Raw genomic sequence first — 17,326 nt, forward strand, 5'->3', positions numbered from 1 at the left:
TTTCTAGCTGGAACACGGGACATTCTCTTTGTGTTTTTTTTCTAGCTTGAGCACGGGACATTCTCTTGGTGTTTTTTTTTTTCTAGCTGGAGCATGGGATATTCTCTTGGTGTTTTTTCTAGCTGGGTCGTGGAACTGTTTCTATGATAAGTGTTAATTCATCAGTGAAATGAGTTTATTTGAAATCGAATTGCCTCACATAATATTAAAAAAATAATTAGATCTTACATTTTGTTCAATTTTTCGATTATTTTTTGTGCATGTTCAAATCGGGCGTATTATATTAGGTATAAAAATTCCTGTTCAAATGAATTTATGTTTTTACAATAAAAAAGCGAAGGCGGTGACTGCAGTTGAAAATAAGACTGGCGTTTTATATTGTCGAACCAAATAAGCCTAAACAGGTGCTTCATATAGTCATTTAGAGTATATGAAACGCACTTTATCTTTTTAGGAAAGCTTCGGAATCGGATCGCCATCCGGCTTTTAGTAATTTCAGGGAAAATGTTCCGGAACATTGTACTGATATGAAATTTCACTGATCACTAAGATATGAGATGAGAAAATGTCGAAAAAATCAAAAAATAACAACAATCAAACGACGATAGACGATGAAGACGACGAAGACATTCCCGAAGAATTTTTGCAAACTACTCAGGACAAGCAGGAAAGATTGCAGATTCGTTTAAAATATCGAAATATTCTTGAAGACCTCCGTGGTGTGTTCTAATATTAGGAGACAAAAAAGATGCTTTTTGTAGATGTAGACCCCTTTTTGTGACTTTTGTAAATTTAGTGGAAGCGACTTGAAAGTGTAATCAAGGGAATTAAAATTTGAGCGGAAATCAAAAGAATGTAATCCAGGCACAAAGACCAGACAAATAAAACAGACAAGCACAACAAGGAACATACATCTAAAGTAACTAAATTTATACTTACAGTTACAAAGAAACAAAAGTAAATGAGCAACTCCACCAAACACTGGGTGCACTGGTGGGGTTAGTGTCCTCTGCTTTTCTAGAAGCACCTGCTGAGTTGCTCATAAAAAGACGAGGGGGTAGACGAAAGAGAAAAAAACTATTGCATGTTGAACAAATTAGGTTTCATGGTTCAGATGGATACACTGTAACGATCCACGAGTTCATGATGATGACCATAAAACTTCTGTAGTGATGACTCCAATCTTGTGTAGTTACAGCAAGCTCTGGCATAACATACATTGTATGAGTTGTGATATGAAAACTCGATAGGGAGATGCTGAAGGGATGTTGCCTCAGATAAAAGGAAAGTTGATAGTTCTGAATGAATAGTCATCATGTTTGTCATAAAGGTTGGTCATTAGTTTTCCTTTACCGTCGATCTCTTAGTTTAGGTCAATTATGAGGCTGACTTCACAGTGTCAGTAGTATCCTTTATCTCAAGTTCTTCGGGGTGGATGCGCTGTATCAAATCCCCGAAACTAGGATTGTTTAACAATAACATGTAATCTACAAGTAATATTTCTTACAAATATAAGCACAGGGGCTTTCTCCTTATTGTTATTTAGTAGAAGTTGTTATTAAAATTTTTTTACCGGGAAAAGTTTTATTGTCAAGATTTTGATATCCACATGCAAATTGTTGTATGCATCAGTTGTATGCATCATTAGAATGTGTCTCTTGTTAGGGGTCTGTATTTTCACCCACTTGTCTATTTTTATGGCCTTACCTATCTATTTAGTTTAAACAGAATAATCAACTGATCAGTGCAGTGATTTAGCTAGCGCTTGTCATTTTTGCCATTTGTGAAAGGATTTCTGAAATTATCAAAATGTTTTAGATGGTTTTCATCACTTAAAATTGGAAAAGTGTATAAAATAATTCCATCCAAGAAAGTGTTCCAGATAAATTTTCGTGACCATAAATATTAATGTTGTTAAAAACTTTCAATCAAAAGTTCACCTGGCCTTATGCTCTGACAAGTTTATGATCCCAAGTTTGGTAATTACCTGGTCAACCAGATGTGAAATACATGGTATTGTTGTCAACCTGGCATTCCTGATATGTGCATTATTAATAATCCTTTGAAATAACAACAATTTATCAATCGTTTGATCATTAGGACCACAAAAGATAATCCCAGGATTCTCACTCAACTTCAGTTGGTCGTTTTCAATGGACGAAAAAAGCTTCGAGTTGACTCGGAGACATTTCTGATTTTAAGTACGTTTAAAATATAACATGTATATCCTTATTTTAAGGATTAGTCATGTTAAATGATTTCGATCTTTAATGGATACCGACCGATATTTACTCCCATATAAAAACAAACCCTTCACGGATCTTGCAACATATATAGCTATGTATTTTTAGGAATTTAAATGCACACATTATATACAATGTCTCCAGTGTGTGACTGGTAATCTAATGGATTTCAATTAATTTTAATGCAATAGCGGACAGTTTGGAAGCATTAATCAACGATAAATATTTATTTTACGATTCTCTTTTCTTTTTGAAATGAAATCACAATGATTACAAACTTCTTCAATTCTTCTCATGATCTGGGGTCAAAGGTTACTAAAAAATTACCACCCAGCTGTAAGACATCACGAAGCAACCGCTTACAGAGTTCAACATTCTAAAGTTGACTATGCCAATTTGGCCAACCTCCTTTCTATCTGTCTAGTTTCTGTGTTATCTTCTGGTGACTGAGAGGGGATTTAGTGGGTACAATTTGATCAAGGCCTATCTTAGGAACAGGCTCAAGGTTTCATCAATCAATTCTCTTCTGAAGACCTGTCTCCATCCTTCTGATTTGAGGAGTTTTAGGTTGAAGAGGGCTTTTGAGGTATGGTGTTTGGCAAAGGACAGGAGGATTTTCTTGTTTATTAGTTGAGTGTCAGGTCATACCATAATCGTAGCTTTTGTCATATAGTAGCTATTTTTAGACTGAATGCATCTAAGCTTTGTCATAATGTAAAAAATCTATCCTTCTAATAGTAACTATTTTATTTTATTAAGTAACATTTATTGTATTTATTGTAATGCCTGTATCTGTAAACTTAAAATGAATATATTAAGAGTGTTTATGTCTTCAGTATATGATACTATTGACTATTTACAAAATTCTGCTGCCCATTATATGTCGATTGTGCTTGATGCATAAGTGACTAAAGCCCTCAAAATCCTAGCTAAAAACCCTGTCAATGGGAACTTTATGTTGGCCACTTCTGTATTTTAAGATTTTAATCAGGAAGTGCATTTTATTTCAGTATTTGAGATTTTTGGGTTTTTGATACTTTAGGATCAAAATACCTTATTTTGCCAGTCTATTACAGGAACTTCCCTACTATTTCTGAACACTACACAAAAATAAAGTCCAAATGTATTTTCTTTTATATCATTCAATACCGCTGTTATAATCAGTAAATATGTTTCTTGCAATTTTTCAGCTCAGTGATATTCTATTATTTCTTCCAAGTAGATTAATATCTTGTTTTCAAATCAACTGAAAATTTGAGGGACTTCTATTTAGTCTTGAAATAGTAATAAATTTGCATTTTAGGAATTTAGTTCTTGCGGTAATGCGTCAAGAAGCATTTAAGGTGTAAAGCATGTTCCATTTAACACATTTAAATTCTCCATCTTATCATTAATACTTTACCATTGATAAACAAGAAGTTAGGAGCAGTGATTTTAACCAACTAAAATTGGCGGGAAAATTCAAATTGATAAAATTGTCTAGTTCTTATTTTCATCAAGTTATTTTCTTAAGCTGAAACTTGTTTTGTTTAAAAGTATAATTACAGTGTATGATAATTATGAATGTATATGCAAATTTACTTTTGGATAGGTTTAAAAATTTGGGAAAAAGGTGAAATGGAACAAAATTGGTAAATATGTGTGAAGTTGGATCAGTATTATGGATATACATGCATTTTGCATATTAAGGATAAATCAGTTCTAAACGATATGGAAAAAAAAGGCAAATGTATGATACAGTTTTATTTTACATCATGTAATCTTTGAAATTTTGTTCATGCTACAATTTTCACAAGAATCAAAAACCTCCAGTACTAACAGCACTTTGATTTAATAAATGTCTGGTATGGAACCAGTCTCACTGTTTAGAAGATTTATACCAAGTTTGCAGTAAATACACTGTACTCAATTACAGAAAGAAAAATGTTGATCAGACAGTTTTTGTTTCGTTTGATAAAAACTTACCAGTCAGTCAGACATTATAAAAATAGATGTGGTATGATTGCCAATGAGAAAGTCATCCACCAAAAGCTAAGCTACAATCGAACTTCTACAGATCACCATAAAAATAAAAATCTGTTGAATTCAGATTTAACTTATGGACACAGAATACAAACACTTAAACAAATAAGACAAATGACAACAAGCTGTATATATAAACAGGTATAGACAATGCTAGAAACGTTTATTTTTCTTGCTTCTTTTAAATTTAATGTAATATTTGGTAACTTAACCATTCATATGTATTGTTTAGGAAATGGGAAAAGCTTAAAGTTGACTGAAAGAAGCTTGAAGTATAAAAAATATATAAGTCTTATAACAATTATCTTTCAGAAAACAAACATGAATGTGTCAACCCAGCATCAACACATTTATCTGAAGCTCTTGAGGCAGCCAATACACTCAATAAAAATGGTAAGACAAAGGTATAAACACATGCTAGGTAACTAAATCTGATGAAATAAAATATTTTATCAAGTGATTAAGTGATAGCAGATCATAAAATTGTTTTTTGAATAATTCTGTTAATGAATACCAGTACGAGGTCCTACATAGTAGTGTGTTTCAAATCGTCTCAACATATCTCAATTTATTTTAAAAGGTTGAACAACAAAATTATTATAACCCCAAAAATCATCAATTATACTTTAAAAAACGACAGCACTGATTAACAAGTAGTAGTTATGGTTAATCATCATCATATTTATATATATAGATTTTCTCCATAATTTGTTGCTATTTCCAACATTACTGTATTCTTCCTTGTATTGGGCACATTCCTGTATTCCGCACACCCCCTTCTTGGCAAGGGAGATCGACAGAAAAAGTTTTTATGTGAAAGTTTCTGTGTAAAATGCACACCATGAAGCGAGGAAAAATCACCACCCGAAGACTATCTTGAGATGAAAGGATTCTGGTAAATTCTGTGAAATGTGTATCCTTTCATCATTTATCTTTTAAATAAAAATTTTACTTTTATGTTTCCCTGCATTTGCAAGCCATTTATTGGCAGCGATGTATTGGATCCATTCAACGTGTTCGTTAATATGTTTACATTTTTTGTTTGTATGCAAATCGAGTATTTCACTAAAACAATGGTGTCAAGTCTGACCTTTATTGAAAAAAAAAGATTCTTTATTTGCCAAGATTGTGTATTGATATTTGACTCCTAGAAACAGTTTAAGCAGATTAAATAATTAGTGACAATTGTTTCACCTTTGACATTGATCTTTGTTATTTGATAATTAAATGACAATGGGCCTGAGGACAGATTGGCTCTTCCATTATTGTGTATTTGACACTCCACCACACACAGGTGAAGAAGATAGAATTAGGACGGCATGTTTTGAGAGAAAAATAAGAATCGTAGTTTCTTGTACTAACAATGAAATGCAAGAAAGTGGCATCAGTGGATAAAACAAGTATTAAATAGCAGTAAAACTTAATTGTTTATTTCACATAAAACTTCTTAAAAATACAAAAATGGCTCAATGTTGTCTTTTGTTGATTACTTCGGGTTTTGAATCAGATTCCTGAAAATTATGTCTCCAGAAAAATATCTGTGCTACCCCCCACACCCCCCCCCCTCCTGGAAGTTTTAAAAAGTGTACTCTATACAAGGAAGAATACGGTAATTTTAAATTTTGTGATCAACAGATTGATATCAATGTTGTGATGTTTTGGCGGGAGAGAGACTGAGCTGAATTACCAAATTTTATTTATTTCACAGGGAAAATTCAATAAATCACTGCTATCTATATGATAACATTTATTCTCTATGTTTTTTTTTTAGTGAAGACACCTAGAGAGGGAGCTCTTGATTCCACAACTATCTTGGCAATATCGTCTTTAGCAAGACAACAAGCAGACCATTTAAACACAGATTTTGTTAAGTTTGAACCAATTGAGTTTGCAGAAAAATTGGTTAGTCACTTTATAGCTGAAGCAAAGAAAGATAAATTTAATGCTGTCATGGTTACCAGCTTCATGCATTAAGAATTCCACTCTGGTTTAAAGTTGAACCACTTACTTTATGATTTTTGATGCTGACATTACTGGTATATGAAGTGTTTCTTATTCTTCATAGTCCATAAACCACACTGTCTTATTTCACTCTATTAAAACATATTTTATTTTATATAACAAAATTGATTATACACAGGTATTCATACTTATGAATGCCTTTCCGCAATACAGATTATAATTGTATCAAAATATGAAAAATCACCAAGAATGTGTAGAAAAATTGAACGTATAGTATATAAACAAGAAAAATTAGAAGTATAAAAGTTCCAAGTGCTGATGATGTCTCTCGTGTCCTTCAACAAATTGTGAATCATTTAAATCTCTTGATCAAGTCAGATATTTTTTCTAAAAGTAGTTACATTCTGTTCACAGGTTAGTCAAATATTTTTCCATGTTATTACCCTGTCGTTGTTAATGTTGATCATTTTACTTCCTTCTCTACTGTAACAAGTATCCAAAGGACAAGATCAAAACTTGTGACAAAGAGAAATTTACTCAAGCATATGACATCATTGAGAATTACCATTGAACAATATTCTGTTGAAGATGAAGGAAATCAAACATTTATTTTTAATTGCTTATTTTTTTCCAAATTGATTTTTTTTAGTTTATTGTCATTTTGTATTGATGAAAAATAAAACTGCTTTGTACCATGTTTTTTTTCAGATTGCATTTATAAGGAGGGAAAATAATGCCCCTTCAGAAAATGATAGTCCAATATCTCCAGATGGCTGGAAAAACCTTGGTGCAGCTGGACAGAAATTATTCAGTAAAAACCCACCTTTCCACTTCATGTAAGTAAGGTTATAAACAGACTCAGACATACCATGCTAAATGGTTGAAACTGAGAATTGCATTGTTTTATGAAGGCCAAATAACTTAAGGATAACATTAATGGCTGATACTTTCATTCCAATACAACTACATGTATTAAATGAAGGACAGAAACTCTGATTCTCTGAGACCATGCTATGCACAGCACTGCTCTTTAGGCTTTTCCCAAAGTCTTAAAACAGTGGTCTGTAAAACATTTTATCTAAATCTATTATCAGATAACAAAGTGCAGATTGTATAGCAATGACCTGGGGAGAACACCAATATTTTCCTTTGTCCTGTGTATTTGTAGCCTTGATATTTACCAACATTATCTATAAGCTCCCAGTTTTTTATTATATTCACTGTGAAGCCAAGATTTGTTTGTACTTGTGCTATTATGTGTTGTAATAATCACTTAATTTAGAGCTAACCGAAGAATGGAGTTATTGATGAATACCTTTTTTCATTTGATACAGGGCAGGATCTTTTGATAGAGATCCAAAGCAGAGACCTCAGAAAAGAGATAACAAAGTTCAGAAAGAGAAGGATAATGTGATAGATAAAGAAACTATACCTAAGAAAGTAAGGATAAACAGTATTATCATGATTTTACTGCTTTTCAATTGTTCTTTCTGCATGATATTTTCTGTCTAAGGCTACTGTTGTGAAACTAAAAAATATTAGCAATAACCAATGACAATGTTAGTCAAATCGACTGCCCAGATAACACAATACTGTTTCTGCTAAACACTGTGTGATAAGGTTAAAATGGACTAATTACCCAAATACTTAGTTCTAAATGTTTCATTGTGTTTTATGAACATCTTTATAGATGGACTCTTTTGATGACTCTGGTGGTAAGAATGAGGCTACAACAGCTGAAGTAGAGAGAGTCCTTGATATACTGCAAAGATTATACAGACAGACCAAAGGTAAAAATCATACAGTCATTAGGAACACAGAATGTGTTGATATAGGATATACATGTAGTTGTATGTCAGCACCATTATAGTTGTCAAGAATTTGTTAAATAATTCTATATGTTCAAGAGGAATTTTAATCTACCACAAAAAATTGCTGTTATATTATGTTATGGTATTATTGTCATCATAGTTAATTTTTCAATCACAGTTTAACTGGCTGCAGTCTATCATGCTGAGCTTGGCAAAGCTTTTTATTCCCACGATTAAATTTCATAGTGTTTGGACAAGTTTAATTGTTGCTAAAATATGATAAGATAAATTTGCATGGCTTTAAATGTAAATCATACCTGGCATAAATGTCTGATAGAATTTCTACATCATTCATTTTTTTTAATATCTGTATTTGAGGGTATGTTTGTTTCGGAAATCTCCTCTGAAAACAGGTTACTGGAAAATATTTTCAACTGAGAAACTTGATTTTGCCTTATATCCTGTGCTTTTTTCATTTAAATATGTACATCACCCATTTAAAACAGACCAGAAGCTGAACAGTAAATATGTTTGGCAAAACAGGTGGATGTTCCCTTTGATTAGCATCAGTACTTAATTATTGTTATGCTGTTAACCTATAGAAATATGCTGTTATGTTACATGTAATTCAAATTTTTATTATGTTTTTATATAAAATAAGTATATTAAATCATAAACTTTCTATTGTAGAACTACCCATATGCTTCTTTGAATTTGTCTTAAATCCACACTCATTTGGGCAGACAATAGAAAACATTTTTTACACATCATTTTTAGTAAAGGTTTGTATTTTAGACTTGAGATTAGACAGGCTTTTTCTGTGGCTAGAGTTTTCACACAGGTTAATTTGTCCCCTACCAGCTTTAGCCAAAGGTTTTCCACACTTTTTTTCTAAATGCTTGCAGATATCAAGCTGATTTTTGGTATGTGAGTCTACTCTTATGAGTTACTGATCAAGTTTACATTCTGCTCCACTGATTTTTGTCTGAGTTATGGCCCTTGAACATTGAAAATTTACCAAAATTTTCCGTGATGAGCCCTTGAAAATACTGAAATTCAGATATTGAGCTGATTTTTTGTATGTGAGTCTACTTTAATGAGTTACAGATCAAGTTTACATTTCGTTCTGCTTTGCTTTTTTTTTTTTCCAAAGTTACCAACTTTCAGTTTTACACGCTATACCAAAGTTTAAATTTTGCGTGCTTTTTTCTAAAGAAAACCTGTTAACATAATCTCAATGTGACAGTATGTTACTATATATCAAAAGATTGGGTAATTATTCATTTAGGTATGGAATTTGAAACCTAATTTGGACAATTATTATTCATTTAGATTGGTATGGAATTGGAAAGCTAATCTATTTAATTGTCCGTGCACAAAACTTTGCAAATCTGCATCTGTTTAATGGATTTGAATATCTTTCTTATCTTTGTCCATATCCCTTCTTCTGTTCAAATTCAAGGTCATTTCCTCAGTTTGTTGTTTATACTTGATGCTCCAAGGTAGTATTTGGGTCAATGATATAAATAGCTGGTAGGGGACTATGTATTGTTTTGCCATACTCTCAGAATGCTTGTTTCAATTTTATCTTTCTTTTATTCTTTTTTTTTCTTCTTGAATGCACAGAAAAAAGTTAACAGACGTGTTCTTTAAAGGTAATCAAAAACAATGTAAGTTATTTATCCAATTTAGGTATTTAAATACTATTAGATAAGTTTATCCTCACTGTAGTTTGTATCAAAATGAGAGAAACAATGTATTCAGCATGCAAGATTTACATTAAGGCCTACTTAGAGTGCATCATTATCAGTTTTTCTTTCTTTTCTTAAAGGCTGAAATTCACACTTCTTCAGCCACTTATTATTTTGCTTTAAAAGACGTGATTTTACAACAAAATTTTATCAACTTTCAGGATGGTTTAGCAAAAGTCAGTTTAGATGAGGATAATTTACCCATCATAGGTAAAACTTTATGATCATAGCTATTTATGTTGGTCTAATTCCAGTGAGTACTAATGATACCTGGTTGACAAATGTCAGTGAAAGTATCATGTAGCATAATTTAATTTTTAGCCAGAAGTAATAATTTTGGTAATGAATAGAATAAGGCTACATTAAGATTTTGGTTCTATCCTGATATGATATCAATGATGAAAGATTTACAATACATTGGTTGTCACTTTTCATGTCTTATTTGCGAAATAGGAACTGCTAGAACTATTATACAAATAGTAAAATATACAATAGTGAATAATTGTTACACGTGTATATATTCTTAAGTGTTACACTGGATTTTTAAGGTTGAGAAACCTAATACTCAACACACTAAAATGTATCTATCTGTTTCACTTAATCTTCAATCAGCTTTTTTGGAAAAAAAATAATTTTTTGTTGAGTGATACATGCATAAGAGGCAGTATTGTTACCACTGCCAAGGAGGGCTATTTTTAACCCCTGGTTGAGGGATGTTTTGATCAGGGCTAAATTTAAGAGTATTTTTAAAAGCACTCCATTCTCAGTCTGACTATACATTTAGCTGTTTGTCTTTCACTTTTTGTCAGCTTTCACCTATGACTAAATAATTTGTCATGTAACTACATGATGGTTTGTGTCCATTCATCAGTCTGTCTGACTGAGCTGCGTAATTGTACTTAGCAGACACAACTCCAGCTATTATATTTGTTAAAGTTGAAGGATTGTTCAACAATTAATGTACTTGAATTTTGCCAAACTTTTTTTTGATTCAACAAATTTGACATAAGTAATAGAATTTAGATGTTATGCTTTGAATTTTATGAGGTACAAGGGATATATGGCTGGGTGTAGCAATTTGTTCTGCAATTTGTTCGTACTTTGTAGTAGCCTTATCGTTATATTGCATCTTCTATCCTTCTACCTGTGTGATGAGACATTGAATGTAAAAATACATGCAAAGGACAAAGTTGTACTTATTAAACTCCTTTGTTTTATAGAACCATTAGAGAACTCTGAAGATGGAGGAGGACAACAGAAATCTAAAAACAGACAGACAATCATATCAATTACTCCTGCGGAATGGAGAGTATGTAATGGTTTTTTTTTTTTAGTTTAATGTAACATGTCTTGATTGTTTCGAGGTCGGCAGACGGGCATTTAATCTCTGCCTCAACCTTGCAGATTACTAGATGTACCTTTTGATTGATCATTCTAAACATATTTTAAAATTTTTATTCAAATTTTTTTCCTGACGAAGTGCCGCCATTGGTTGCTGCTCCCCCTTTTAATGGATCATTACAATCATCACAAATGGGTATAAGAAAACAATTTCCTAGTTACACTATCTGAAGGTTGAACCATTTATTTACTATATACCATGTTTCTTTTAGATGTAGAATGAGACACTTATTAAATTATTGATAAATCTATATCACTGATCTGTTTTCTGATAGGAACTTGTACAAGTTTACCAGATAGATGACCCACTAATACCTACAAGGGATCCTGTTGACAGTAGACCACCTTCTAAAAAGGCAATGATGGACAGTAAATCTCGTGGAAAGAGCAAGAAGTGATTGATCCTGTTAGTGCAATATTTAGTGCTAGATCTTTTTTGGTATACTATGCCATATTTGTGATGAGAGTGAAAATTCAAGGGAAACAATCGTGTGGAACAAGAGAGATAATCCGTGTCATATTTTATCATGGTTTTATTTGAAGATTTATGATGGTGTTCTGATGGCTCAATTCATATCATGTTTCTAGTCATATTGGTAGAGAAATGTATTGATATTATACTTTTGAAAAAAATTGACCACAAAATATGTATTACTTCTTTTTTTTTAACACAGAGCCTTACGTGGCCTGCTGTATTCATTATGAGAAATGTAGCACTCAGTTGATGAACTGTTTAATTGTTTCATTTTAAAAAAAAAACTCATAAAAAATAAATCAGAAGTTATTCAGAGGTACATTTCCCTTTATCTTTCTATGTGATATGTTCAAGCTGTTATTTCAGACTGTTTTATATTAAATTTAGCTCTGAGAATGAACTTGATCAAGTCAATGTAGATATTGCTTAATATTTTGTAGAAGATGTGCCAAGTTTTATACTCAAAACCTTTTTTGCTGTTCATTTATACAAAACATGGATACCTTAGTGGAAAATGGAATTCTGCCAAATTAGTGAAAAACATTTGACTTAATTAGAAATATTGGCCTAATGCTTCAACTACTTAAATATTCTTGCTAATAAAACCTATTGTATCTAGACAATTTTTGACCACTTTACTTTGTTTAAGTGTTTGGTCAATACAACCAGATAAAAAAGCCATCAGCAAATTCTCAGATTTTGCAAGAAATAATTACAATTTATATTGAAGCCATACTTTGTGACATTACTCTCACATGTTAATATTGGAAGATTTTTTGTGTTTTGTTTTTTTTGTGTTTTTTTTTTTTTTTTTTTTTTGGACACAAAAATATGCCAATTAGTCTTTTCAGTAGGAAAGGTAAAATTTTCAATTTATAATAACACCTCCCTTTACAACATATTTGCTTTTCACAACTATGGTAGTTATTTTGAGTTCTAATTTTTTTTAAGATTACATCTGTAATTTTGGTATATATAATCAATTAACAAACAGTATTTATTTCAAACTTGATAGTATTATAACAAATACTAAGTATACTTTTGGTATAATTCCTTGATGGGCCAAGCTGGTAAAACTTTAAAAAAAGGAATTTAAAGTTGGGCTGATGAAGTTAGATTGGTAAATTACATAACTTTTTATTATATAACAACTTGCTAATGTAAGTAAAACTCGAGGCTCATTTGGTTGAATAACTTAACTACAAATAGTCCATTCCTAACAAGTTTTATTTGCAGATATTACCAGCATTTTCAGATTACTAGTTTTATTTACCAGTGTTTGTGGATTTGCAGAGAACAACTGCGGAAGAGAGATGTAAATTTTATTTATTAGTGTTTTTAACGTGTTTTTAATTACTTTAGTTTTAATTTCATTGTGTATACCTATGTATTTACAATCACCAGAAAAGTGTGAAGACCTTATATTTACTGAACAATGAAATGACTGATCATTACTGTGTTGAATTATATTAGCTTTCATGTTAACGGTGAAATTCAAAATAACGATTTTAATGTAAAACCTAGAACTTCAAAGGGGATAGTATGTACCTTATGGCCCGTGTTCATGTTTCTGGTCCATTACACTTCCTAGTATTTTTAAGTACATTTTTGTTCATATTCAAGTTATGGCAGCCAAATACTATTTAGTAAAGAACAGTGTTAATCACTTGACAGAAATCTCGTTGATATTGTTTTGTACTTTTTATATTGTTCAAAATGTTTTTATAATTCAAAATAAATTGTTGAATGTTATGTTTCAGTATTGACTGATATGTTTCAAGTTCAGAAGGTTATTTGTTTGCTAATCCTTGTTATGTCAGTCATAAGACTTAAGTTTTTGGAGTGGGGGGTTTGTGGGCTTGGTCCCAATGGTTCCAGTTGTCATTTAATTCTAATATTTACCATTGATTGTCCTCTGACACATACATGTAGTAATTTATTGTCACTCACACTTGAAGTACAAAGACCAAAAATGGCATTATAAATAGTGAAACAGATAAAACATGAAGTTGGACATCTACATATGTATATGAGAAACCATTTTGCTTTTTTTAATCCAGCCCAAGTAGGAGGAGGATAAGACTGTAACACATTTATCTGTTGTTGAACATAGAATATGCATGGCAAGATAAATAAACAAGACTACACCAAAGCTATAACAGAAATATTTTACTGATAGAATTTTTCAGTAATAACATTTTATAAGTTCACTTTTTAGTATAATACCTCACAGAAAGTTGACTTCTAACTCCAAAAAGTAAATATTTTTATATACAATCCCTAGGATTACAGATAATTTTTAAAAAAATCAATTGACTGTAATATTTACATCATGTGTACAATAATTTGATACATTTATGTTTTCAGGGTTTCCATTGTCTTTAGTGACCAATACAGTATGAGTGGTAACAATCAGAACATATTGCCTAGCATGTACCTGTATATATAATCTCATTCAGGTACATGTATAAACTCAATCACTGTAGAAATGTGAGCTGATAACAGCTCAAGGGCTGTTGGTTAGCATTCAAAGCAAATTATAATTTAAAAAAAAATAATACATGTTGATTGTAATGCTGAGATTGATTATAGCACCATGTTTCATGAAAATGTACAAATGTAACACCTGGTTACACATTAAGGACAAATATATAGTAAAATCTACAGTTCAATATAAATGTATGAAACCTGTTTAAATCAAATCCTAGATATACCAGTAACCTGTGTACACCAGACATCTTCCTACATGTAAGTTTCATTATGTTTTGAACTTGTTAAAACTGAACACTTGCTAAACCAAAACAAGTAATATCTTTTAAAAAGACAGCCAACCTATATTTTCTCTTTGATAACACCCAAATCTGCTTAAAATTTTGTTTGGTGAACTTCGTGATCACTACTATGTTTCATGTTTCAATTATTTTATTGGTTCTGCAAGTAAACTATTTCCAATTATTCAATTTATTAATGATTATTCAATACATAAAAGTGATAAAAAATATTCCAGACACCAATGCCCCCAATGGAGTGTTAAAATTTCACTGTTGCTATCAGCTGTCCAATGAAATACGAGGTTGTAAGCTATATCGGTTAGGTTGCCATGATTAAGCATCATGAATGTCATGTGTCAAAGCAAACTCTATACTGACTGCGTCAGAAAAATATTAGTTCTAAGAGACTCACTTTTAATAGGTTTCTCTGTACTTCAGAATGTGACTATTTCATCGAAATGTTAACATTTAATTTTACTAAATTTATGGGCGATTTTTTTTTAGCTCACCTGGCCGAAGCCAAGTGAGCTTATGCCATCACTTGGCGTCTGTCGTCGTGGACAAATTTTAAAAAATCTTCTCTGAAACTACTGGACTGACAGGTTTTTAACTTGGCATGATTGTTCCTTAGGGTTTTCGGCACAAAATGATCATTGGGATTTTTGATCCATGAAAAAACATGGCTGCTGTTACTAAAAATAGAACATAAGGGTCAGATTGCAGTTTTTGGCAAATAACTCAAAAACCGTTGCCTTTGGCAAATTTCTGGCACGACTGTTATTGTTCAGCATCATGAGACGGACCTATACCAAAATTTTCAAAATGATTGGTCAACTGATGTAGGAGTTACAGCCCCTGAAACAGTTTTTTTTGCATTTTTCGCATGTGCAACTTTAAAAATCTTCTTCTCAAAATCCATTGCACAGAATTCAATGAAAGTTGGCATTTATGTTCCTTAGGGTATCCCACACAAAATGACTGTTGGGATTGTTGATTCATGAAAAAACATGGCCGCCGTTATTAAAAAAAGAACATAGAGGTCCGATGGCAGTTTTTTGCATATAACTCAAAAACCGTTGCCTTTAGCAAATTTCTGGCATGGGTAAAATTGTTAAGCACTTTGAGAAGGACCTATGCCAAAATTATCAAAACCATTCATTGACTAATGTAGGAGTTACAACCCCGAAACAGTTTTTTTGTTGTTTTTTTTTTTTTTTCACATGTACAGCTTTGAAAATCTTCTCTAAAACCATTTAAGATCATTGAATGAAAATAAGCATAATAGTTCTTTAGTGTATTGTGCTCAAAATGACTGTTGTGATTTTTAATCTGTGAATAGATATGGCTGCCTATACTAAAAACGGAACTTCGGGGTCATAAGACAGGTTTTTGAAAAAAAATTAAAAATTGTTGCCTTTAGCAAAATTCTCGTTCAGGTCATGAAAATGCTATGAAAAGCATTTCTTGCATTTGACAATTTAGTTGATTTTAACTTAGCCTGTCTCATTCCTCAATTTTTTCAAATAATCAAATGGTTAATCAAAAGAGCAATTCAGGCTCTCTTGAGCCTTTAGTTTTAGATACAGATTACAGTAAGTATGTTTCAATTAAAACTCGACTAATAATTACAATAAAACTTTTACCTACTGGGTACATGATAAGATGAAGGGGGATAACGGCGACCTTAAGTGCAAATAATGATGATGTTCAAGTGATCAAGTTGGTCTTCCATTGTCCAAATGACAATTCACAGATGTTGAATTGAACAACTTTCTATCAATATTAAATGAATTGTTATTCTACAGCCTTTTAAATCGTGTCAACTACCCATGGTTATTCTATAGCTTTCTCAATCACTTCAACTACCCACTGTTATTCTAAAATAGAAGACCAATTCTATCCTTCCTTCAGAAGTATGTTGTATTGAAAAATATTCCTAATTAAGATGAAATACACATATAGTAAAAAAAAAGTACAATATAACTGTTATTACAAAATGGAGTACAAAATCACTGTTACTGATGAAAAAGGAACAAATGCATATTTGAAAAAAACATCTTGAGTAACATTTATCACTACATAAGATGCAAAGATAGTTCAATCATAGCTTATAATTGTAAAAAAAAATACTGATATTCGATTTAATGTATGAACCCTTCCTAACCAAATACTGTATAAATCTTCCATATATTATTTACTATTTCATGAATTAGGTTTGCATTTTGAATCAATAAAAACTTAAACTAAAATAAACAAATGTTCAATCAAAGAAAGGTTTAGGTTAGACAAAAATAATTAAAAACTCAAAAAAAACAAATACATGTCATCAAATATTGGACCGATTCCCATGATCTTTTAAACAAATTTGAAGTGAAAATTCTTGTTTATAAACATATATTGTACATATATTACAAGCTCTTTCTACATGAAAAAAATCTTCAACTCTCATTAGAGAATTGTGATGACTAGTACAAATAAGAAATACCATACTCAAACAATAACATATAGAAATAATTGCAAATTATTAAAAAAAATACCTAATACACAATAAATAGATAAATAATATAACTTATCAATATTTAAAAGGCATTTTCTAGACAGCCAACATCCACTTGTCAAATTCTCAGGTGCATCAAAAAGCGAAATTTGCCAACAAATGCACACACAACTGTCTTGACAATCACTCATCATGAATGGCACAGAGCACAACACATGTATACCAGTTATACCAACACGCACAACACTAATACACATACTGTCTGTAAAAGCACACTTCCCCATTACCTAAGTATTTTACTAAAAATAAAAATTTACTTTTTCACAACACATATGGACATAGGGAATGAGAAAAATGTCATAAAAATAAATACAGCATGTTAAATACTACGCA

The 17,326-nt window shown here is 31.4% G+C and overlaps 1 protein-coding gene across 1 annotated transcript; it reads left to right on the forward strand.

Annotated features, from left to right (window-relative positions):
* Window positions 1-514: 514 nt before the first annotated feature.
* Window positions 515-13,417, forward strand: LOC148622158 (EP300-interacting inhibitor of differentiation 3-like). Its single transcript, XM_088571772.1, has 10 exons — window positions 515-719; window positions 4,578-4,658; window positions 6,037-6,167; window positions 6,936-7,063; window positions 7,562-7,667; window positions 7,918-8,017; window positions 8,729-8,820; window positions 9,951-9,999; window positions 11,010-11,098; window positions 11,466-13,417. The coding sequence occupies exons 1-10, from the start codon at window positions 566-568 to the stop codon at window positions 11,586-11,588; spliced, it is 1,053 nt and encodes a 350-aa protein (XP_088427898.1). The 5' UTR covers window positions 515-565; the 3' UTR covers window positions 11,589-13,417.
* Window positions 13,418-17,326: the final 3,909 nt, after the last annotated feature.

Source organism: Perna viridis, chromosome 3 (genome assembly GCF_037379345.1).
Source record: "Perna viridis isolate PV_CMFRI_1.1 ecotype Kerala chromosome 3, ASM3737934v1, whole genome shotgun sequence".
NCBI lineage: Eukaryota > Metazoa > Mollusca > Bivalvia > Mytilida > Mytilidae > Perna > Perna viridis.